The sequence below is a fragment of the Mastomys coucha genome, unplaced genomic scaffold (genome assembly GCF_008632895.1).
Source record: "Mastomys coucha isolate ucsf_1 unplaced genomic scaffold, UCSF_Mcou_1 pScaffold6, whole genome shotgun sequence".
NCBI classification, from domain to species: Eukaryota; Metazoa; Chordata; class Mammalia; order Rodentia; family Muridae; genus Mastomys; species Mastomys coucha.
This window is the reverse complement of record NW_022196912.1, coordinates 124,674,981-124,699,607: the sequence shown is the minus strand read 5'-3', so window position 1 is coordinate 124,699,607 and position 24,627 is coordinate 124,674,981. Positions and strand designations below refer to the sequence as shown.

Below are 24,627 nucleotides of genomic sequence, written 5' to 3'. Positions count from 1 at the left end.
TTATATATACATAAACACACACACACACACACACACACACACACACACACACACACACACACACATTTTGCCTGGATGGCCAGAAGAGGGCACCAGATCTCATTATAGATGGTTATGAGCCATTATGTAGTTGCTGGGAATTGAACTCAGGACCTCTAAAAGAGCAGCAGGTGTTCTTAACCTCTGAGCCATCACTCTACCCCTACACACTTTTTTTGGAGACATGTAGTCAAAGGTGAGGATGACTCTGAACTGAGGGAATTACTGGTTGCCTCTGTCTCCTAAGTGATGAGATTGCAAGCATGTGTCACTCAGCTGAGTTTATGTATTACTGAGGATGGAACTCAGGGCCTTGTGCATGCTAGGTAAATAGTCTACCAGCAGAGCTCTACATCTAAACCCCAACACAAATGGTAATGTGTCCCTCTGGCAGTCTCTGCCAGCAGAGGAGCACAGAGCATTCTCAAGACCACTTTGTTTTTTTTTTTTTTTTCCCGAGACAGGGTTTCTCTGTGTAGCTCTGGCTGTCCTGAACTCACTCTGTAGACCAGGCTAGCTTCAAACTCAGAAATCCACCTGCCTCTGCCTCCCAAGTGCTGGGATTAAAGGCGTGCACCACCACCGCCTGGCTCAAGACCAGTTTGTTGAGACCAACTCTGTCAAATAGCCAGAACTCTACCATCATGAAACCTGTAGTTGTTGGTTTTGCCAGAAAAGGCTCACCTAGGTGGCTGGTCAGGAATAAATGTCACAGTGCTGGGGCCCATACCTGACAATATCACATTTCCACTGTTCCCCTTCAGGACAGAAGCTGCTCACACCCTCCCGGTACAGGAGGGCCCTCTGCTCCGTCAGTGCCCACACCACACTGTTCCGGGCTGTGATCTGGGACAGTGGGTAGGGACAGTCCACCTTCAGAGCTCGGGCACAGGGCCGATCCACACTGAGACCTGCAGTGAGAGGAAGAGCCCTGCAGACTCAGTAGAAGCATGTCACATTCTATTTTGATCTGGTGCTATCTGTGGTCTTTCATAAGAGACACCTTTTCAGGTATAACTGCTCAGGTAAAACCAGACTTATCATACTGCAAGGCTTGTGCAGTCAGAGCTCCAAGGAGCTTCCCTCTCCTCTTTGTGGCCTGTCAGTAATATGTGTCATGTATCTAAATGACATCAAAGGCAACTACTGAGGGAGCAGGCTGGACAGATAATATGAAATCCCATGATCTATAGCTTTGGCCAGCAAGTGTGTCCTAGTAGTATGATCTCAGGGGTACCAGCAGAGTTTGCAACTACGAGGATTTGCCCGCAGGACTTCTGCAAATCGGTGCCAACCACAGATTCCAATTCAGTAGGACAAGAAGGGGCAGGACGATATGAACATGGTTCTGGGGACTGCTCTGACACCATGGTTGGAGGTCACCTGCTCCTTCCTTATGTGTAGGACCAAAGTATCCCCTTTCCTGCCATGACCAAGTCAAATGCCCTGGAAGCTAGATGTGTACGTGTGTATCAGAGCCTCTGATTCCCACTGAAACACACGAGAATTAATGAAGCTGAAGGCTAGAGCCCCACACATGTCCATGAAGTTGGCAGTGCTGATGGCCAGGTGATGACCTCCAACCCTGAGACAGAGCCAGGTGGAGAACCATTTGTAGCCGATAGCTCACTCCAAAGATGAAGCCATGTTCTCAGAATCAGTATTAAATGACTAGATCAATCTTCATGTAAATCCAATATGGCCTCTTGACAGCACAAACAGAGCCCCGCTCCCAAGGCCATCATTTCCCCCTGCTGCCAGTACACAGACACTGACTCATTATAGCATATTTTTAATAAACGAGTCCCACTGTGCCAGGTCTAGTAGCTAAAGGTTTCCCTAAGGGCAGTTTCCTAGAACAAGTCAATCGCTATTTACAGCAAGTTACTTCTTGTTGTTTTTTTCCCCCCAATCCACATGTAACTATGTGTCCAGGTGCTGGGCTGTGACCTAGCTGAGAAAAGGGGGAGATGCCTGTCACGTCATGGCTACTCCTGCTTTCCTCTTCGGCCTGTACACTCCAGGGTATGCACAGGGCATGGGCAGCGGCAGGCTCTGCCTATGTGGCATCCTACCCTCTACTCAATCATCTATCTATTCATTCCTGCTCAGACCAGTCTGTGTCAGGGGGAATTGCTCTTCCATGAAAAACATTGCTTCTAGAAATGTTCTCACTTATAGAAATGTTCTCACTTAACTTGGTTTTCGATCTCTGCATCCTGTGACTGGTCTCAGAATGTGACTAGCTTCGGATTCAGCAAGTGACAAGGACAATGTACGTGGCCTTCGACTACCTGTCTGAAGGTACAGATCTCCGTTGGTCCTGATGATCCAGGCTGTGTCATCACTCAGGGCCACAAACACAGCCTGGGGCAGAGCCTCGTACCAGTGCCGCTTCCCCTTGATGGTGACTTTGCCACAAGCAAAAGCACGGTTGGATTTCTGTTCAATCTTCCAGAGAAGAGCCCCTAGGAGAAAAAATTCTACTCACTGCTCAATAAACATGAGATTCAGCTACACAAATGCTCCACTCTTGGCCCTGCAAGGGATAGCTTTCTAAAATACAACTTGTTGCTTCCAATTCAGGAAGAGCCCACCATGTCAAGAGTTTAGATGCACCAGCTCTGTGTTGTCGAACATATGAATGTGTCCAAGTCTCACTTTTCTCAACTGGAAAGTGGGTCATTTCCACCTTCTGGGACTGATCTAAAAGCTAGACATAAGGACACATCCACCACATAGCACAGGATTGGGCAAGAGGCAGTCACTCATGTCGTGGGAGAGAAGTGACATTTCATTAGGTACGTGCCCACTAAGGAAGGAGGAACAATTAGTGCCTAACACTGACCTTGGAGACCAAGGGAAGGGCCTTTTCTGGATCACTTATGTGTATGTGAGTTGGGTTGGCATGTTTTCATTCAAAAGAATTCTGAGGAATGGATAAACGAAGTGAGAAAGGTGGGCAGGTCAGAGGCACTGTGGGTGGAGGTTATGGCATTAGGCCAGGAGAGGGATACCAAGGAATGAGTACACTGAGCTACCAAGGCCTCAGAGCAGTCATGCACACAGCTTTGTCCCCTAGCCCTTCCCTGGCCTGAGGCATCCAAAGACTCAGCTGAGAAAAATGATCTCACAGAGACAGACAGCTCTAACTACAGCAACCAAGGAATGGTTGGAAAAATAAAAAGTATTAATACAATCAGCAGAGAACCAACACTTCTAAATGGCTAGGAGGATGAGCTTAACAGTGTGTGACAGAAACAGGAAAAAAATAAAGATATACAATTACACCCCAGCAGCTAATGGAGTGGGCTATTATCTCACTGAGTCTCCAGGGGAAAATAAGTGCCAAGCAAACTGTGAAAGAGAGTGAGCATACACTAGTAAGCTAATGATTTAGCAAGAGCCCCCTTTATTCGTTCTCCTCCGTGATGCCCACTGCTTCAGAAGAGATAAGCATGGATCCAGCATTAGGAAAACACAAGTGAAGCATAGTGGGGTCATGCCTATAACCCCAGCTCTTGGGAGGCTGAGGCAGGAGGACCCAGTCTGAGACCAGCCAGAACTCCACAGTGAATTCATGGTCAGCCTGTGCTATATGGCACAGCCATATCTAAAAACAAAACAAACAGAAGTAAAGAAAATCACAAGTAAATGAGTCTCCGTAAATAAGGGAGTTATCTCAGCCTCACAGAACTGTATCAAAAAAGTCTCCATGGGTTCACTAAAATGCTAAACAATGCACAAAAGTGTGAGGCCTTTGCTACTGCAGTCGGGGAAGCGATTTCTGGAGCACATCCAGCACATATCCATAGGCCTATCTTCACTACTTCAGTTGCTTTATAGCAACACTGACAAACTGAAATACATTATTTTTATGAGGATTTAGTGTTCCAACATGAGGAGAAAAAAAAAACCCTCAAAACTCAAATTATTTGTATAGCTTACACAAATATGTTCCTTGTGTTATCACTGCAATTAATAAAATAAAAAAACAAAAAAAATAAATCAAGCAAGTATGCTGAACACCCCTCACCCTAACTGGTGTCAAAGGAAGCATTTGTGATCTTTACAGTCCCCAGGGAAGCTGGTAGGAAGGTCAATCTGTTGACACTGCTGTTGCCAGAGGAGAGCTGCCCTGTGAGCTGGGAGCTGTGTTGGGGGTTGGGAAGTGGGAGCTGGAAGGCGAACCTGAGGGAGAGACTGCCATCTGCTGGACGGCATCTTCAAACCTCTGCCAGCGCAGCCCTGCACCAGGCAGGGCACTGCAGAACAGGCCACCTTTGTAGTCCAGGCACCAGAGAAACTTTTCCGAGACCGCCAAGCTGAGGATGCCATAGCCAGGACCCGAGTAGCCCATCCAGCTCTCTGCAAACTAACAAGGACAGAGGCCAGTGAGTTCTGTGGCAGGGGACACTGCTGCCTTCACCATACTGTTACCAACAAGACAAGTGGACAGGATACTGAAGTCAAAGGATCGTTGAGAAGCCTTGCCTACCCGTTCTCCTTGAATCCAGTCCCAGAAACATTCTGGAATAGGAACTGTGGTCCTTGTGGAAGACCCCACAACATCCCCAGATAACACTTTCTCATGGCATAGTACCCTCCCTAAGTAATGCTCAAAGGTGTATCCAACCACTTGTCAAAACAAGACATTGTCACCTCGCAAGTCACTCAAGAACCATATAACTGAGTTATACTCCTCCCCCAAAAAAGTTTGCAAAAGGAAACATAACATTTAAGGTTTATGATTTGACAGCTGAGCTATGTTTACAGCTATCCTGGTGAACATGCCCTGTGCAGGATACAGGCCACGCATGACATCACATCAAGAAACCTGACTTTATTCTATACAGACCTTACTTTATACAAGGAGATGTGTTCATCAACAACACATGTATGTAAGTCAACTTTCTGTACACTTAACTTATGATAGATACTCTATGGGAACAGCATTACAACTGTCTACATTACAATTTTTCAAACCCTGTTCTAAGCTTTGGACTCCTGGCCTGATGTACGGGAGCAGATGGGGACGTGTGGATGACATACAGTCTGAATTTTACATACTAAAGCTTTGTTGCTATTTTTTCATTTGAATTACTTGTTTAATGTAACCATGTGTATGCACACACGTGAGTGTGCTATACACAGCATGTGCGTGGCAGTCAGAAGACAACTGTGAGAGCTGGCTCTCTCCTTCCACCACAGGGATCCTAGAGATGGTCCTCAGGTCCTCAGGTCTGGTGTCAGCCCTAACCCACTGACCTGTCATGCTGGTCCCAAGGTACCAGCTAGGATTTGCTTAAAAGTCAAAGCTAAATAAAGGTTTCCTTTAGACACACTTGTACAAATACCTGATATGGAAGCTAGTGTTATGAAAGACAATGGTTTCTACCTTTTCTCTATCTGGCTTTGTTCACCATAGCAAACTTTTCACTTAGCCCTTATTCTCAAAAACAAACAAACAAGCAAACAATCCAACGCTTCTCAGCTTTTCTGCTATTTGGAGCAAGACCAGGTACTACAAAGCTTGGTAGACAACTTCAGAGCTCCTGGACCCGTTCCATGGGCGAGGGCTTCCTTAAGCTAAAGTCATCTGATTTGCGGACTAACACTCGTGTCAGGTGTTCAAGCTGCTATGGCTTCCCATTGCTCTGCACTTGGCTCAACACCCTATCCAAGTCCCACTCAACTGATACTCTGAGCATGTACCTGGCTTCCCAGAGACATGAGCCCACAGCTAGTTGCCACTTGCAGTGAGCTCCCAGCATGGACACAACCACTGTCAGTTAAGAGCACTGAGGAAGAGTGCGCTGAAAAGATGAGTGCAGGATGCTGAACAAGCCGCCCAAGTTCTGGTACATTCACTTCTAAGATAGAACACAGAGAATGGGGGAGAGTCCTTGGGCCATCCTGATCTTGTAATGTGACCTGCTGCATACACTGCTTTACTCTTCTGAGGCTCAACTTCCTCCTCCATATAAACGGGAGCAACTGCACCCATGTCCTAGTTTTGTTTTTTTAAAGATTGATTTATTTAATGTATATGAGTACATTGTGGCTGTCTTCAGACACACTAGCAGAGGGCATTGGATTCCAGTACAGATGGTTGTGAGTACCACGTGGTTGCTGAGAATTGAACTCAGGACCTCTAGAAGAGCAGTCAGTGCTCTTTAACTGCTAAGCCATGTCCAGTCACCCTAGTATTTTTTTTTTTTTTGTCCAGTCACCCTAGTATTTTTAAAGGTTTTTCTGTATAGCCCTGGAACTCACTCTGTAGACCAAGCTGGCCTCGAACTCAGAAATCCGCCTGCCTCTGCCTCCCAAGTGCTGGGATTAAAGGCGTGTGCCACCACTGCCCAGCCCTAGTTTGTTTTTAAAGAAGCAATTGAAGTGTGTGAAGTGCCTAGCCCGGAGCTACACGTGGTGCAAGCTGGTAAGCATCGTGTGCTTGCAGCACTGATGATGCAGGGGTGGGCCTCGCATCAGCTACAAGGGAATGTGCTGATACATGGCTAGCTTGGAAGCCAGACATATTTGCTATGACTTACATGCCAAAGAAAATCAATGCTTAAACATCATTTTTTTAGGGCTAGGCGGGTAGCACGGGACTTTGATGCCAGCACTCAGAAGGCAGAGGCAGGTGGAACTCTGAGTCTAAGGCCAGTCTGGTGCACAGAATGAGTTAGAGACCCTGTTTTTAAAAGTAATTTTAAATATAAAACTCCCAAGAACAATAAACTGCACTGGCCAAGAGGCCCCATCGCAGATTGGGGACTTCATCCTGCAGTGTGTCACTATGAGGGGCACTATGAGGATACTGCAGAAACAGCCTTCCCCTAGAGATCCCCAATTCACACTGATGTTCCTAGAGTGAATGGACTCTGGGGAAGGCAGGACCTACCCACCTCACACGAGCTCAGGGAAAACAGTTCTCTACAGTGGTGTTCCAATGACCCCAGGCTACCTTAAGTGCCCACACTGCTGTGGCCTTCAAAGACTCCACTTTTATTGGTAGGAGGTTAACTGAGCGGGATCAGAATTAATATAGTTCAAATGATTCAGAGTCCCTGTATTGGAAATTCCCCCAAACCTAGACTTCAAAGCTGCGATTTTGCATAAGAAGGAAAATGTCTGCCATGGATGTTCTTTAAAGGAAAAGCAGCAGCTGCCGCAGCCACCACACTAGTTACGTTTCCTGCATCAGCACACAGACCTGATCTGCCTTGAGCAGTGTGGTGTCCTCAGCACCTGGCTGGCTCAGGTCCTGCAGAGAGTGACCAGCTCTAAGCTCTGTGACACTTGTCTCTGAGGATGAAGATGGGAGTCCGTGGGCATAAATGTCTTCCTCATCACTGGATGTCACTGCCTGATCCTGGAAAGGTTGGTCCAGCCAATGTGCATGGGTGCTGGCCACCGAGGCAGAGGCAAGAGGAGTCATCTGTACTTCCGCATTTCCCATGTCACATTCAAAAGTAGATGTTTCCTTCTGACCTGTGTTAGGATTTGCGCTCAGGTGGCTAGGGACCTCCACCTGGCTCAGGATGTCTGCTTCTGGGCTGGCCTCCTCAGTGCTGACCTCATAGACTCCAATCCCAGGCAGCCACTGCTCAGCACCTGGGGGCCAGCTGAGAATGGAAGGCGGCATACTTGAGTTCAGAAGAGGGGCTTCAGAAAAAGTGCTCTGGGGGTCACAGACCTCCATGGCGTCTGCCTCCTGCTCCTTAGGAGAGCTGTTCTGTCCCTGCAGGCATAACTCTGAATGTACTGCAGTATCAGCAGCAGGACCAGGCTCCTCTTCAAGGCCTGAGATGATGTCAGCAGCTTCCACATCGTCCTCTGGCTGCAAGGGTAGCGTCAACACTCCGCTGAGCAGGTCTGTGTCCTGTGTGTGGTCACACTGGGAAGCTTCCTTCCTAGTGAGATTTTCTTCATCCACTGGGTCAGGGCCAGGGCCAGGGACCTCCAGGACATGGAACGCTTCGGGGCCATTGCTCTCCCGTGTGATCCCATCCACCTCACCACTGGGGTTGCTCTCCTGGTCAGGAGATTCTGTGCTCAACTGATCCACACTACTGCCCAGAACACTTGAGGTCATGGACTGGGGGCTGTCAGCAGGGAGCTCGGAGCAGGGAGTTGACTCGAGGGAACTGTTGCAGGTGCTCTTGCTTCCACCTTCTGATTTAAAATAAGAACATTCAAAGTAAGGCATGACTCTATGTAAATAACTGGAGTACTGAAAAAGCATTTGGCTCAAGGAAAAAAAATTTAAATGAAGGCTATTTAGTTGGGTATAAATTAATTTTTATAGTCCCAGAATTGGGGAAGTAGAAATAGGAAGCTCTGAGTTTAGAGCAGGTCTGAGCTACACAATAAGTTCCAGGCTAGCCTCAGCTATTTGGTGAGCCTCTGCTCTCACACCCCCATAAAGAGAAGAGGAAGGAAAAGAAGAAACTTGTTAAGTAAAAATGATCTTAGTCCAGCAATGTCCAGTGAAATGAACATGTCACTAGACAATGACTCTCACTAGTGCAGTTCTGAGGGAGTGGACCAGGAATGAAGCACATGGGTTACAGGCCATCCTTTAAATTCGCCAAAAATGCATAAGTGCTCACTAATGCTCCTTTCAACACGGCAGCAGCCTTTAGCTGCAAGCCTCAATGAGCACCTAGGAGGCCAGGCAGTGGTGGTGCGTGCCTTTAATCCCAGCATTTGGGAGGCAGAGGCAGACAGATTTCTGAGTTCGAGGCCAGCCTGGTCTACAGTGTGAATTCCAGGACAGCCAGGGCTACACAGAGAAACCCTGTCTCAAAAAACAAAAACCAAGAAAAAAAGAAAAAGAAGCACCTAGGAGCAAAGCACTTAAAAGTTCTTGTGGCCTGGGTGGTGGCACAAGTCTTCAATCCCAGCATGTGGGAGACAGAGGCAGGAAGAGCTCTGTGACTTCAGGGACAGCTAGGGTTACACAGATATCTACCTCAGTAAAAGAAAAAAAAATAGTTCTATGTTAAATCCCATATCTGGTAACAAGGTCAACACAAAATGTAAGATGTCTAACAAATATAGCAGCATAAATCCCTGTTTCAATGACTGTCCCACATGTCTGTAATGTCTCTCTGGTCTAATGAATGGTATAGATGGTAAGCCAACATCTTTTTGTTTTGTTTTTTGTTTTTTTGTTTTGTTTTGTTTTGTTTTTCAAGACAGGGTTTCTCTGTGTAGCCCTGGCTGCCCTAGAACTCACTCTGTAAACCAGGGTGGTCTTGAACTCAGAAATCTGTCTGCCTCTGCCTCCCGAGTGCTGGGATTAAAGGCATGAACCACCACCACCCGGCAAGCCAACATCTTATATTAAGTATTATCTTAAATATTAAAGAGCAAAATCTAGGCCCTTCAATCAGAGCCTGAGCACATGGATAAATGCCTGACCAACACAGGCCCTACAGAGATGCTTCTGTGTGTATGTATGTACTGTTAATGTGTGGGGAAGAGTTCACTCAGTATGTGAAGTTCTCTGTCTGCCAAGAGCGGCAACTGGCGCTTTAGTGAGAAGCACCATGCGTTCCCAGTTGATGCGCACATCCCCAAAGCTTCTGGCCAGGCTACCCTAGGTGTCACATGAGTTAAGTGTGTGCTTGCCCAAGGACAGTACCTGTCTTTCTCTTCCTCCTCCTCTTCTTCACTTTGATAGGTTTCACAATAAGCTCCTGGTCAAAGTCTTCAGAGCTGATGACACTGAATCTCTGTGAGGATGGCTGACCACTCTGGCCCAGCTCAGGGGTAGCCTGAAATCCAGGCAACAGCAACCCAGAGCCACTGTCCGTGGAGTTCAGTGAACTGCTCCTGCTTCGTTGCTCACTGGCCACAGAACTGGCCACAGAAGAGCCTCGAAGCCTTGTCTCACAAACTGTGGCCCCCAGTGACTTCTCCAGATGCTGCCCACGGACCTGCTCTGAGCATCTTGTCATCTCTGGACCGTCTCTCACTGAGAAAGAAGAGATTGGTTTACTGCTGGGCCTTTGGGAGATGGCAAGGTACAGCACTCAGCCTGACAGCCTGGGCACCAGCAGCCACGAAACACGCAACTTCATCCTGCTAAAGAAATCAAGCAATTCCAAATTCTCCAAACCCAGAGAAACTGAAGGATCGCAAAGGAGATTCCAGGGGGCCGTGTGTCCCAGGAAGTTCATACAGTTAAGGTCAGTAAGATGATTCACTGCAGCTGTCTTTTGCAAACACCACTAAATATAAAACACTTCTCATTTCAGTTTTAGAAACTTTTATAAATGTTTCTATGTAAAGAAGGGTATAGTTAAATTCCCTACTTATACTATGCTTTCCTTATACCTTGATATTATCTAAGAAGCATTCTAGTTAAATTTCTTGAAATCCAAGGAAGAGAAGTAATTTCCCAATAGAGTGGGTTCCCAGCAGAGGACATATGGAGGTCAGTGTCAGTGCAAGCATGGAGCGGGGTGAAGGCCCCGTGTGGGACATGAGTCCTGTGTTAAAGAGCCAGTAAATGCCCAGTGCAGTGCCCCTCTCTCCACTCAAGAGCTCTGAGGTCTCCAGGGCTAGAGCTTCCAGCTTCAACACCTCAACACCAAAGCGCTGTGCACTTTGACTGAGCATCTTCTGGGTGCTGTGCACTGTACAAGGTGCCAGGTTACAGCCACCAAGAAAACTCACGGACTCGTATCCTTGAGGCACAATCATTCTTCTGAGGGGTGTCACTAGGCTGACTGTGGGTGCCTGAGTATACACTGGCGAGGAGAGAGACTTAACTCTGTTCTTCGATGACTTACCAAAGATCACACAAAGTAATGGGAGTACTAGGTCTAGAGCTGTATCGTGCTATGTGGAACCACTTGCAAAATGTGATTTCCAAGATTCAAATTAATTAAAATTAAGCAACAGTTAAAATTCAAATTATTAGTAGCACTTGCCACTTGAAGTACCTCAAACCACAGATGGCCAGTGAACATCTGAAGCAGTCAGTCCTGCAGATAAAGTTCTCCCATGCAGCAGTGCTAGGCCACTGCTCTCTCTGTGAGCCATGCTGGACCTTCTTATACAGCTCATAATTCTTACATGCACTTCTGGTGCATGGTTTTAGAATATTCACCCCAACTTTTAGAATATTCACTCTCTACTTTGGGGAAGATAGGTGGCGATGGTAAGGAAAGGCCAGCATGCTGTTATCATCTCCAAAAACAAGTTCAGCACCGAGCCCCAGCTACACCAAGCTGCCTGAAGACTCCGTTACAGTTCTTTGCTCATTCACAGTTATAGAGTTAACACGTGCAAGGGCTGGGGCTGAATCCCAGCCCTGCAAAACCAACCAACCAAGCCAGGATCCTGCTTCTGTGGCAGATACCTGTGATCCTAGTACTTGGGAGGCTAAGTCAGAAGGAATGCAACTTTGGGCCAACCTGGGCTATAAGATCCAGTCTAAATCAAAACAAATAAACAAAAACCATTACGGTTTACATGGACCATAAAATAAGGCCAAAGCACAGGGGAATAACAATCCCAAAGGACAGTCCATGTCTAGGGCAAGAGATGCACAGTAAGTTACAAATGTCATTGTTTTAAAATGATACAACCTGTGCCTCAGAGACATTAAGCACACACAGTTTCAGATAGGGCACCTGGACGAGTCAGGTGGTTTCTGATTTCTCATTTCCGATCACCCAACCACCCGTCTTCACACTCGGAGAAAGCTCACCACTACAGACTGCCTAACAAGCTCAAAGTGGGTCACCTCTACAAGCCTCTAAATACCTCCCCGCCTGAGTAAACCCCAGTGATGGAACTTTTTTTCCAGTTCTTCAAGACATACATGGCCTCTCTGGGTAGCCCTGGCTGTCCTGGAACTGTCTCCCTGAGTGTGGGGGTTAACAGTATGCAGCATTGCACCTGACTTCTGGTGCACTTTCTACCCTAAGTAGGACGGATACTCTAGAGAGCAGAGGACTGACAGCACGCACAGCACACTTGGCAGCTAATACAAACCTATGGATGTGAGTCCTTCAGGTCTGCTTGAAATCCTTATAATGTTCCTATCTCCCTTTAGGAAAAATATTTCGTTTTCTGTGCAGGAGACAGACACAATATCACCCAGTCCTTCCAAACCAGCAACTGTGGCCTGTCAAAACAAACAAACAAACACGTAACCAGGCAATAAACAAGCAGGTGTGATAACTCAAATAATTGCGAGTAATTATTGAATTTTGTCATGGCAGTTCCTGGAAAACTCATAGAAGTCATTCAACCCTCAGCAGGACAGTATTCAACATGTGCAACCTTCAGTACATACCTAGGCAGTGAGCCGCCATGATGGCTGGTGCAGCCTCTCCCACCTCTTAGCACTGTCTCCTGACCCACTGCTTTCTCCCTTCTTAGGACACGAAGCTCATATTCCCTGTTAGGGCAGGGGCTCTGCCAATCTGCGCCATCTGTCATCCTGCCTATGCTGTGTCTCACTGAAATGGAGTGTCAGGCCGAAGCCCAGACCAGCTCCTCAGCCTACGCATGGAGCGCAGGTTTTTCTCTATGCTGAGCTTCCTTCCCTGCTCTACTCACTGGGCAGGCTCTGCCTTACGAAGTGCTGCCTGAACACTGTCATCCTGAGTGGCTAACCTGTGTCCCGTGTCTCCTGTGCTACAAACCTGGATGGATTAGGAATGATACACCACCCAACAAGTGCCCCTACTGTGTGCTTTCCTACAGGAGACTAGGAAAGTCTTGAAGCCCAAGGCTCTTGAATTGAAAGAAGGGAGGGAAATGGTGTCTGGCTAAAAGCAGATGGTACTACATAGGGTTATCCTGAGCCCACTAATCTAAAACAGTTCTTGCTTTACAGCTGACAGTGTGCACAAGAGATGAGTTCACTGCAGAAGACACGGAGTCTAGGTCCTCTGCTAAATGTCAGGTAGCCCTGACAGAAAGCTGGGAACAAGACATGAGGTTCCAAAAGCTGCCAATCATAGTACCTCACAGAGATGCAGCCAGCATCTGTCCACAGACACACTGTCTCCATGTCCCTGCCTAGGTAGTTAATTACACATACACTGAGAGGTGCAGGTGAGGGTTCAGATGAAAAGCTAATGCAGAGTTACAACATGTCTGGAAAGCAGTAATTAACAAGTCCCTCAGAAACCTGGCAGAACAGTTAAGTCATCCACAATGGGAGAGACCAAAGAGACAAAGGCAGGGCTAGAAGGTGGCTCTAATCCAGAACCCGTGCCTGACTCAGGCAGCTCCAACACATCACTGCACCAAAAGAGTTACCAAGCATGGCAGAAACGAGAGAGGTGTCAGTGGGAGCAGATGACTTTGATTCTCTGGGGACACTCTCTCTAGAGCTGCTATGCCACAGGCCCACAGAGCTCATGTGGAGGAAAGAGAGCCCAGCCTGGATTCTGGAGGTGAAAGGCCGGGAGTGGGACAGGCCAGAAGCTCTGATCGTAGGACAAGAAGTAACTGAAACCAAACAGCTTTGCTTAAAGTCCTAAGTCAGACTCTGGGAGTGATCTGTTAGCACCTGATTTAGGCAGAAATTGTTTTCTACCATGAGGTAATGGTACTGGAAAGTTGCCAAGGTATGCCAGTTAGTTTCTGAAAAGAAAGGGGTGGGGGCAGGGGGAAGCAAAATAATATGCTTGTCTTTGGTTAAGATGCAAAGGGGGAAAACAAAATGAAACAAAACAAAACAAAACACAAGGAGAGCACACCAGACAGGGGGCCCGCTCCTAGGCAGCACCAGCAGGACTGGGAGCCAGTCCTCAGAGTTATTCTATCTGTCACGTCTGAGTCTCCACTGGGTGGGATCATATAGTAATTGGGTAGTCAGAAAACACAGGATCTATAAAGACTCTGTAGCACAGTATAATCCCAGGTACCTGGCAGGCTGCGGAAAAGCAATCAAAAGTTCAAAGCCTACCTGGGCTACAGTAAGGGGTCAAGATCAGCCTGGGCAGCTGAGTGAGTGAGTCCCTGCCTCAAAAGAATGTAAAAACAAAAACAGAACTATATAGCTCCGTGCAGAGCGTCCACTCAGCATCCATGAGTAAAATGCAAAGCTGAAACCAAACCCGCCCTCTTCTGACGGCATAGCTCAGAAGAGGCAGAGCACATGTCTACCATGCACAAACACCCTGAATCCAATCACAGGAAAAATGCATGCATGCATACACACACACACTTGTACATGGAAAGGAGAGAACAGGAAGGGAAGGCTGACTGGTACGAGGCTTGGCAGGCAAAGAAAGGTCAAGGCACTTACCATCAAATCAGATATCTGAGTTCAATCTCTGGGACCAAGGTGGAAGGAGAGACAACTCCCACAAGCTGTCCTCTGACCACCACACAGGTGCCAGGACATGCAGGTGTGATCACAAACAGGCACATGTGAGTTTGCATACACACACATTAAGTGGAATTTAAAAAAATGAATCAAAGATTATGATGAACAAGTTTAATTGGGGCTTTAAAAAAAACCAAAATATCTAATTTCTTAGCAGTGTAAGACTATGAATATCAAAAAACAAGTTTTTTTTTTTTGGTTTTTCGAGACAGGGTCTTTCTGGGTAGCCCTGGCAGTCCTGGAACTCACTCACTGTAGACCAGGCTGGCCTCGAACTCAGAAATCCGCCTGCCTCTGCCTCCCAAGTGCTGGGATTAAAGGCGTGCAACCGCCCGGTGAGTTTTTTTTTAAACTAAAAATTACAGAACTCTGTTTGATGTCCTTGTTTGTCTCAAAGGGGAGGAAGAACACCAGAGTTAACAACTGCTCCTTCCCTCTTCCTAGAAGCCCAGCAGCTGACATGTGGCCACAAACCCTCCTCTTGCCCTGTGACCCCCAAAGGCAGGTGCAGTTCTCCCACACACCTGATTGACAGTGTCCAGAAGGTAGATACTGTATTCGTTCCAGCTCAACACCCAGCCTTCTCGGAAGAAGCAGGAAACGAGCCCCAGGTGTTTCTCAGGTGAGCTGCAGCTTCCCCCGTCAGAGGGCTCCAGACGAGGGTAGAGCTCGAAAGGCGGGACTCCTCCAGCAAAGACATCCTTGAGGATGAATGTGGCTTGAACGGTCCCATGGACATCAGCCTTCCACAGCCGGAGCCCAGGTCGGGCTGCATACAGGGTCAGATCGCTTTGCTTACACAGTCCTGGTATAAAACAAGCACCAAATTTCCCAGTACTAAAATCGGAAAAAAAAAATGAAAAGGAAAAAAAAATACAGGCATGGACTAACTGGAAGTGATTCAATTGTCAATTCCTTATATCAACTCTAGGAATCTACTGAATAACAAATCATTGCTTTTCTTGTCCTTTCTACTGTTTGTTGGCTACTAAGTCACACTGGCATCCTTATACCCAGGCTCTGCCATGCCTTCACACCACCTGTACACCAGGTGTACCACCTGTGGTATCAACAGTTCCCACCACGGCTCGCTTGTGTCTCATACTTTATGTTCATTCTCCCTTTAATCCTGACAGCAACCCCACGAGGCCACTATTACAACCCATTACAGAACAAAAGCTGAGATGCCCAGGGCTGCCCCTGCTCAGCATGCTGCTCCTTCTGAAGTCTGATGGCTACCACCACTCCCTAGTTTCCTGAATGAAAAGCATTACTCACATCTGAAGCAGCTCATCTGTGTCTCTTTCAGAAATCCTCCAAACACATCAAAGGTACTAGTTTCCCTTCCCACCTTCAAGCTTGATATTATTTTCTTTTAAAACTATGAAATAGGGCTGGAGAGATGGCTCAGTGGGTAAGAGCACCTACTGCTCTCCCGAAGGTCGGGAGTTTAAATCCCAGCAATCACGTGGTGGCTCACAACCACCCATAATGAGATCTGATGCCCTCTTCTGGTGTGTCTGAAGAAAGCTACAGTGTACTTATTTATAGTAATAAATAAATCTTTGAGCTGGAGTGAGCAGGACTGAGTGAGTAGGGCTGACTGGAATGAGCAGAGGTCCTAAAATCAATTCTCAACAACCAGATGAAGGCTCACAATTATCTGTACAGCTACAGTGTGTACTCACACACATTAAAAAAAAAACAAAAAAACTATGAAATACCCAACACACACAAAAGAGCATGTGTGGGAGCTGGAGAGACTGCCCAGTGGTTAGGAGCACTGTTGCTCTTGTAGAAAACCCAGGTTTGGTCCCCAGCACCCACAACCAGCCATAACTCATGTCCAAGGGATCTGATACCTATTTCTGACCTCCTTTGGTTCCAGACACTCATGTGATATAGATAGATAGATAGATAGATAGATAGATAGATAGATAGATAGATCCAGACGATCGATCGATAGATAGATAGATCAATCCAGACATAACACTCATACACATAAAATAAATAAATAAATCTCGAAGAAAAAAAAAGGTGGTTTAACAGTTAAGAGCACTTGTTGCCCTTCAGAGATCTAGGTGTGATTACTGGCAACCCCACAGTGTTCACGACCATCCATTAACTGCAGTTCCATGCGATCCATGGGCACCAAGCACACACATACAGATATGCAAGCAAAATACACAGAAAATTAATAATCTAGCCAGTCATGGTGGTACACGCCTTTAATCTCAGCATTTGGGAGGCAGAGGCAGGAGGAACTCTGAGTTTAAGGCCAGCCTGGTCTACAAAACAAGTTCTAGGACCAACAGAAATTTACAGAGATACCTGACCTCAAACATTTTTTAAATACGTAAATACAATCTAACAAATTTTTTTTTAAAAAGAGTATGTGCTGGACTGGTGAGATGGCTCAGTAGGTAAGAGCACCGACTGCTCTTCCGAAGGTCCTGAGTTCAAACCCCAACAACCACATGGTTGCTCACATCTACCGTAATGAGACACCCTCTTCTGGTGCATCTGAAGACCGCTACAGTGTACTTATTTATAACAGTAAATAAATCTTTGGGCCGGAGCAAGCAGGGACTGAGTAAGCGGGGCCAAATGGAGCGAGCGGGGTTGACCAGACTGAGTAGAGGTCCTAAAAAAGTCAATTCCAACAACCAGATGAAGGCTTACAACTATCTGTACAGCTACAGTGTGTACTCATATGCATAAAATAAATAAATCTTTAAAAAAAAAAAGAGTATGTGCAATAAATGTCACAAGACCTAATGTAATGGTTCCCAACCTTCCTAATGCTGTAATCCTTTAATACAGTTCCTCACTGTGGTGACCACCAACCATAAAATTATTTTCATTGTTACTTCATAACTGTCATTCTACCACTGTTATGAATTACAATGTAAATATCTGTATTTTCAGCTGGTCTTAGGGGATGCCCGTGAAAAGACTGTTCACCCCCAAAAGGATTTGACCCACATATGTTGAGAACCACTGGCCTAATGGAATGTGCACCAAGGACCCATCCTCTGCCTTCAGACCAAGTTAGAAGCTGAACCATGCATGCATTCTGTGCTCCTAATGACTTACCCTGGCCAAAATTCAGACCAATGCATTGAATTTTATAGATATCATTCTCATTTTTATTGATTCTTCAACACATATCTATTTACTCCAACACTAATTTAGCCCTTTCAGTTTTAATAAATGATACAATGTGTATAACTTTGCAGGTTTTAAATTTAATTTAAATTATTTTTTTTAAAATGATGTGCTTTTGCATGTTATTATGTGTATATGAGAGCAAGTGCCAATACAGGCCAGAAGGGGGCACAAGATTCCCTAGAACTGGACTCAGGTGAGCCACCTAATGTGGATGATGGGAAAGAAACACAGATCTTCAGTACGAACAGCTATGAGCTCTTAACTGCTAAAGCTCTATACATACACATAGACACAGCGCGCACACATAGACACTTCTTAGTAATTTAAAGTAATTTGTCTTTTATACTTAACCAATGTATCTTTGATTTAAAAACACTATAGTGCTTATTAATTTTGACTGTTACATAGTTATTCACAACTTATTCAATTTTTAACATTATCCCTTTTTTTGAGCTAAGATCTCCCAGGTTGAACTAAAATTCAAAATTCTACTGTCTCACTCTCTTAGATTCTATTCTATAACTACTACACTTGGCTTGATATTGTTTTAAAAAAATACATATATATCACTACAAAATGTTTCCTTGGAATACTGGACTATGCGTGGATTTGGGGAAAGTATCCATATCTATGAATCTAATGCTTAGTGCTGGTTTTACAGTGGGCCTGAGTTTGACTCCAGCACCCATATCAATGCAGCCTACAACTCATAACCAGGAGAGTAATGCTCTGCCCTCGCCTCTTCAGACACTGTGCTCGCCCTGACAGACAGACAGACAGACACGCATACACTTAATTAAAAATAAGTAAGTGAAATCTTTTTCTTTTCTTTCTTTTATTTTTCTTCCCTAAACAAAGTTTCTCTGTGAAACAGCTCTAGCTAGCCTGGAACTCACAGAGATCCCCCTGCCTCTGTCTCTTGAGTGCACAGTGCTGAGATTAAAGGTATGTACTACTAAGCCCAGCTCTAAATAAAATCTTAAAAAACAAATAATTATTCAACCTTATTACCAGATTGTTACTGCTATTGCTTTGTTTCCAGACAGGTTTCCTGAAGCCAAGGCTAGCCTGGGATTTGCTAGGCCAGGATGAGTGCTATATAGGATAACCATCAGGATGACACTGAACTTCTGATCTTCTTGTCCCTTCCTTGCAAGAGCTGGGATTACAGGTGTGCATCATTGAGCCCATCTAAGACATTTTGTTCCTTTTCTTTTTCTTTCCCTTGTGGCTGGAGATTGAACTCAGGGCCTCGTCCATGTTAGACAGGAACTTGGCCACTGGGCTGGGATTTGAACTATTATTTTGTTTGGTACAGAACTAGGAGTGGAACCCAAGCTTCACACCTGTTAGGTAAAGTTCTTTTTATCTGCGCCACATTCCAGCCTTTTTCCTAACCTATTTTTTGTTTGTTTTTTTGGTTTCCTAAGACAGGGTCTCAATAAATGACCCTGCACGGACTGTAACTCACTAGGCAGAGCAGGCCTACCTCTGCTGGGATTACAGACCTGTGCCACCATGCCTGGCCTTCTTAAACTATTTTCCTAGCATACAGGCCTGAGAGTTTGTCCAAGCTGTTTCCAGACTAGGACTGCTGAGTTGTTGCGCTCCAGTTTACAACCAATGTCCTCACTCCAGTCTACCCACCCAGCTCCTGCCCCTGTCCCAAACTGAATTCTCAGGAGCTCTCACTGTTTGACATCTTTGTCAATGCTCAGATTTTGACCAGAGTTTAAATTGAAGAAGTTTAGCTCAACTCTGCGCCTTGCTTATTCTTTCTCTAAATAGTAGAAAGGGCACTGGCGTGAGTCATTATTAATCTTCTGAGATCTTCATGTGCTAATCTTTAGGAAGCTAAACTTCCATACCCCAGGTGAGTGAGACTGAATGAGAAAGCTCCATTAAGCTCAAAACTAAATGTGTGCCATTCCCAGTCTTCTGCCTGAGGAGCTGCCAAGTGTGCCATACCCTCGCAGTCCATAGCTTCTTGCTCCCCATACATGTCTGGGGGTGGAGAGCTCCTCTGCATGAAGGTATCCCACTAGACCCTGCTGGCACCTTAGTAAATTAAATCCCCCAGGATAGGATCTAGGGGGGATATCATATATCAGATTCAGCTTTAGAATAAAGATCATTAGACTAATCAGCTGTTTTGAGACCACAGAGTTTTCATAGACAACTATATAATCGGACTGTGTCTGACTCTTGCCTTTAGTGGGTTTGTGCTGGGGAGAAAAAAGAGAAAAGCCTAAGAGAAAAGCCCAAGCAGTGCCATTCCCTCCTGCCTTTCCTGTCAAATAATCTGTTTGGGGATCCAGTTTTAAGTTTGCTTTCCTTCTTCTGGGACCTCTTACTTCTGTCTTGCTCACTGTATGTCCCAGAGCACTTCTTTTACCCTGCACTCAGTGAACTGAAACCTATCAAAGCATGTGGTGCAGGAGGGTGTGCGGATGTGAAAGATGAGAGTGAGTTGGCACTAGGAGCCACCTACCAGTATAGCAGGCATCTGTACACTAGGAAGGGTCCTAGCAAGAGCTGGCTTGGAGGGTGCTTTCTGTTCAGGAGTTCTGTAAGCTTAGAAGCAGACAGAAGGCAGCTGGCAAGAACCAGCCCAGGAAGCAGCCTTCCTGAGCACTTGCCTAAGGAAGGACACAGACAGCTTCACCCTTGTCATCAAAGCCTACGGCCTCACATGACAGATGCTGAGACAGAGGTCAGGCATAAAGTCACTGTCCCCTGAGACGTTTCTGCGGGTTGGACCAGTCTTTGGCATAGAGTATACTTCATATGGAGAGCAGAAGGCAGACCCACAGGTTTCAGCTCACTGAGTGCACGCCAGACTACTGATGGCAGTAAGAAGGTATTCAGAAGAGAACATAGGAGCCAAAGAGGGACACGAGAGGAACTTCTAATATGAAGACTGGTGCTGAGCAGGGAGGAGAATAAACCTAGTGTTGCTGCAGAGCACTGGGCACGGGACAGACTATGAATACATCAGAAACTGGCTGTGTCATCTGACCTCATCCTCCTCTCCCTTGACACTTGTCACCAATGGCACCACCAGCCCCGGGGAGACCTTCCCATGCCTGTTAATCTCCTTATTCTCCAATCTGCCTCAAATCCTCTCAACATCCATTAACTCACTGTCATCCTGTCCCAAACCTGTGCAGGCAACAATGTCCCTATACTGAAAGGAAGATGTAAGATGGGGTCCTCCAACTCCCAAGGCTTCTCAAAAGCAGGTTCCCAACACCCACTCAGCTCCCGGCCCTCCTCAGCTAAAGTCCTCCACTGTTCTGCCTCTCTCCCTCCCCTCCCTTCCCTTCATCTCCACACAATGGCTATGGAGGGCTACAAGCTCATTTTCTTGCTGGAAAACAGTAAAATGCAGGATCTGTATGTTCCTTCTGCCACATAGTTTGTGGGGAGCCCTAAGTTCTCACCCTTCTCTTTGTTGTCCCTCCAGCAGGTGATAAAGGAGAGATACTGTTTTAGTCCAGAACCTGCCCATTTTAGACTCTCCTAACCAGCACATAGTCCTCACACCTGAAGAAACTCTTCTCTGACCCTAGGCTGAGTGGATGTCCACTTAAATTTCTATAGCACTCCGCACTGTACTCCATAGCCACTGCCATGTCTGTCAGTAAGACCTGAGTCTACCTTTTGGTCTCCATGATGGGAGAGGCCCACATCTGCTAGACTACTCCGTCTCGTTTGGCCACTACCTACCAGTGTGGAGCACAGCAGCAGCCAGGAGCACAAAGGTGCTGAGTTCTCAGGATTCTAGAGAGAAACCATGTCTAGAGTGACATCCACTACTGCCGTTAATGTTTCTCAGACCAAGCCCTGAGGTGCACTGGCTGTGCTCTCAGGCCTTGCATCTCCTCAAACTACAAGACTTCCTCTTTCCATCAGACTCCATAAAGTGTCTTTGGCAGGCACAGCCAGGAACTCCAGGCTATTGTGGCTGTGGTCTCAACATCTGGCTAATAGGAAACCTAGGAGAACTCAAGGGTCAATACTGAGAGCCATGTGGCATGCCTAAAGCTTACCTTTTCCTTGGTTGGGATCCAATCTGCTTGACAGCCTTCTCTTCTGTGTAAAAGAGCAGGCTTCTCTGCAAGGTGGACACGAGCAGCACTTTCTGGCTGTAGTCCAGCTGCACAATGGAGGACGGCTCTTCTAACACAAGGTGGGAGTTGCAGATACCCTGTGAGAGAGCCAGGTCAACAACGGCTCAAGATGGCTCAGCTTCCCTCCCTCACAGTGATTAAGCATACTTCTTGCTAGCTGTACTGAATTCAGAAGTATTCTGTGGGGCCAGGCATAGTGGTGCATACCTACAGTCTCAGCCCTGGGGGATGGAGGCAAGTAGATCAAGAGTTCAAGGTCAGTCTCAGTCATATAGTGAGTTTGAGGTCAGCCTGAGCTACTCGAGACCCTGTCTCAACAAAACAAAACAAAACAAAAAGGATGTTTTAATTTTCCTCAGATTCATTGTTAACCTACTGCAAATGAGATTTGAAATTTTTCTTACTAACAAGAAAACAGTAAATATTAACATTAATGATGTATACACCAAGTTTGAAAAGAAACACCAAAAACCTACATATTTCTCTAATAATATTCTAAGTAAATAGTTCAAAGAAGGATGATAAAAATATGCCACAGCCCATGTATTAAGTATCTTATATCATATAACAGAGCATGGCTGTCCTGAGTTCGATCCCAAGACCCATTACTGAAGTAGAGAGCTGACTCCTGAAAGTTGTTCTCTGACATTGGCATGTACACTGTGGCAGGAGAGCTTGCATTCCTCCACACCCCTCACAAGGGCATTTTTCTGTTAAAACAAAACATCTTCATGTATCAAAAATCTGATTTTGGTCCAGGCATGGTGGTATGATTGCTCTGAGTTCAAAGACAGCCTGAGCTATATTATGTTTCAAGACCCAGTCTCAAACTGCCAAGCTCTTTTGATCTGTGGAGCCAGCCATCCTACAAGCCATTCCTTGTAGAGAAACCATGAGAGCATATCATTGTTACAGGATTTCATATACAGCCATTCTCAATAGTGAGAACCATTCATAGAATTTATATACAGCAAAATCCACCACTTTTTGGTTTCTGGCATCAATTTTGATATATCTGTAGTTATATAACTATATTACAATCAAGATGGTGAATTTTTCATCCTCTCCAAATACTGAAGGCATTCCCTTCACGTAAAGATAGTTAGAATGTAACTTTCTAGTTTTATTTAGCCTATGGTAGGATTGCATTATTCTGAACTTTAGGAACACCAGTATTCCCTCAGGTCTTTATTGCAAACCTCATCACACACCTGTGTCTTTTCAGAAGCTGTTCTTCTAGGGGCCCTAGTGTGGTTCCCAGGACCCACGTGCCAGCTTACAGTTCCTATTCACTTCAAAGGCTATGATGCCCTCTTCTAGCCTTTGACTGGGCAATGCACATAAGTGATGCACAGTCATACATGCAAACAAAACACACACTTGAAATAAATCTTTAAAAAGAAATAAATAGGAGCTGGTGAGATGGCTCAGTGGGTAAGGGCACCGACTGCTCTTCAGAAGGTCATGAGTTCAAATCCCAGCAACCACATGGTGGGTCACAACCACCCATAATGAGATCTGACGCCCTTTTCTGGTGTGTCTGAAGACAGCTACAGTATACTTACATATAATAAATAAATAAATCTTTAAAAAAAAAAAAAAATAAATAAATAACTTTTCAGGCCAGGCGGCGGTGGCGCATGCCTTTAATCCCAGCACTTGGGAGGCAGAGGCAGGCGGATATCTGAGTTCGAGGCCAGCCTGGTCTACAGAGTGAGTTCCAGGACAGCCAGGGCTACACAGAGAAACCCTATCTCGAAAAACAAAACAACAACAACAACCACAAAAACCAAACAAACAAACAAAAAATTTTTCCCCCAAATTTTATTTCCCTTCCATTTGCTGAATAGTGAGGAACGAGAGGTAGCCTCTCGGTTTCCTCAGCAGCCTGCTCACAGGGGTAGGAGTGGATGACAAGGAGCAACAACTCCTTAGCAACATGAGGGAAGAGCAGAGTCTAAGACCCTTGATAATATGGGTGTTTTTTTAAAGACGTATTTATTGTTTATTTTATGTATGTGAGTATACTGTCGCTGTCTTCAGACACACCAGAAGAGGACATCTGTTCCCATTACAGATGGTTGTGAGCCACCATGAGGTTGCTGGGATTTGAACTCAGGACCTCTGGAAGAGCATTCAGCACTCTTAACTGCAGAGCCATCTCTCCTGCCCCAATAATGGTGTTTTATCTGTAGAAATGTCTACACACTAAATGCATGCTTGATGTCCTAGAGCCCAGAGAAGGTATCAGATGACACAGAACTAGAGTCAGAGAGCTGTGAGCCACCATGTTCTCTCTCCAGCCCCAGCCTTCTGATATTATATAATGCATGTGTCAATGTCTAGAAGATCTGTACCTTCTGAGAAGCCTATTCTACTAAGTGGCCAACACACGATACTGGAACCATTCAAAAGTTAAAGAGCCATTCAAAAGCCTAAGATAAACTAACAGATTTTCATGTAATGAGGTAGGCAATAAGCTTTTGAAGAAAACCCTTCATGACAAAGCAGCTCCCAGAAGCCACAGGGCAGGCCCCTCTATGAGCTATTAGCCAAGCAGTCCTCAGAAGGCACAGGGCAGGCCCCTCTATGAGCTGTTAGCCAAGCAGTCCTCAGAAGCCTTAGGAACAATACAGGCTGCTCTACTGAAGGAGCTGGGCTTGATTTCCCAGAACATGGCGTTACTGTCTGTAACTCAGTCCCAGGGGATCAAGCCCCATTCTATGACGTCTGTGGGAATGAGGCACCCAAGTGGTGCATAGTAACTTGTGCAGGCAAAACACTCAGAGACATAAAACAAATAAGTCTTTTAGAAGCAGTAACAGTAGCCTGAGACATCTATGGTGGTTTGACACAGGCTCCTAGGCATGGTCTTGTTGGAGGAAGTGCGTCACCAGGGTGGGGGTGGGGCTT

General features: G+C 45.9%; 1 protein-coding gene across 5 annotated transcripts in view; it reads right to left on the bottom strand.

Moving 5' to 3' along the window:
• The window catches only part of Tecpr2 (tectonin beta-propeller repeat containing 2), a 92,968-nt gene that overhangs the window by 32,199 nt on the left and 36,142 nt on the right, over positions 1–24,627 (bottom strand). For 3 of the 5 annotated variants that reach the window (XM_031357697.1, XM_031357699.1, XM_031357698.1), the window contains 8 exons: positions 21,634–21,791; positions 14,935–15,247; positions 12,058–12,190; positions 9,695–10,027; positions 7,259–8,220; positions 4,231–4,414; positions 2,238–2,507; positions 770–950 (listed from right to left, as the gene is read on the bottom strand). In XM_031357697.1, coding sequence (XP_031213557.1) covers positions 770–950; positions 2,238–2,507; positions 4,231–4,414; positions 7,259–8,220; positions 9,695–10,027; positions 12,058–12,190; positions 14,935–15,247; positions 21,634–21,791 — 2,534 coding nt within the window. The remainder of the gene's footprint in view (positions 1–769; positions 951–2,237; positions 2,508–4,230; positions 4,415–7,258; positions 8,221–9,694; positions 10,028–12,057; positions 12,191–14,934; positions 15,248–21,633; positions 21,792–24,627) is intronic. The other 2 variants (XM_031357700.1, XM_031357701.1) reach the window with 2 other exon arrangements.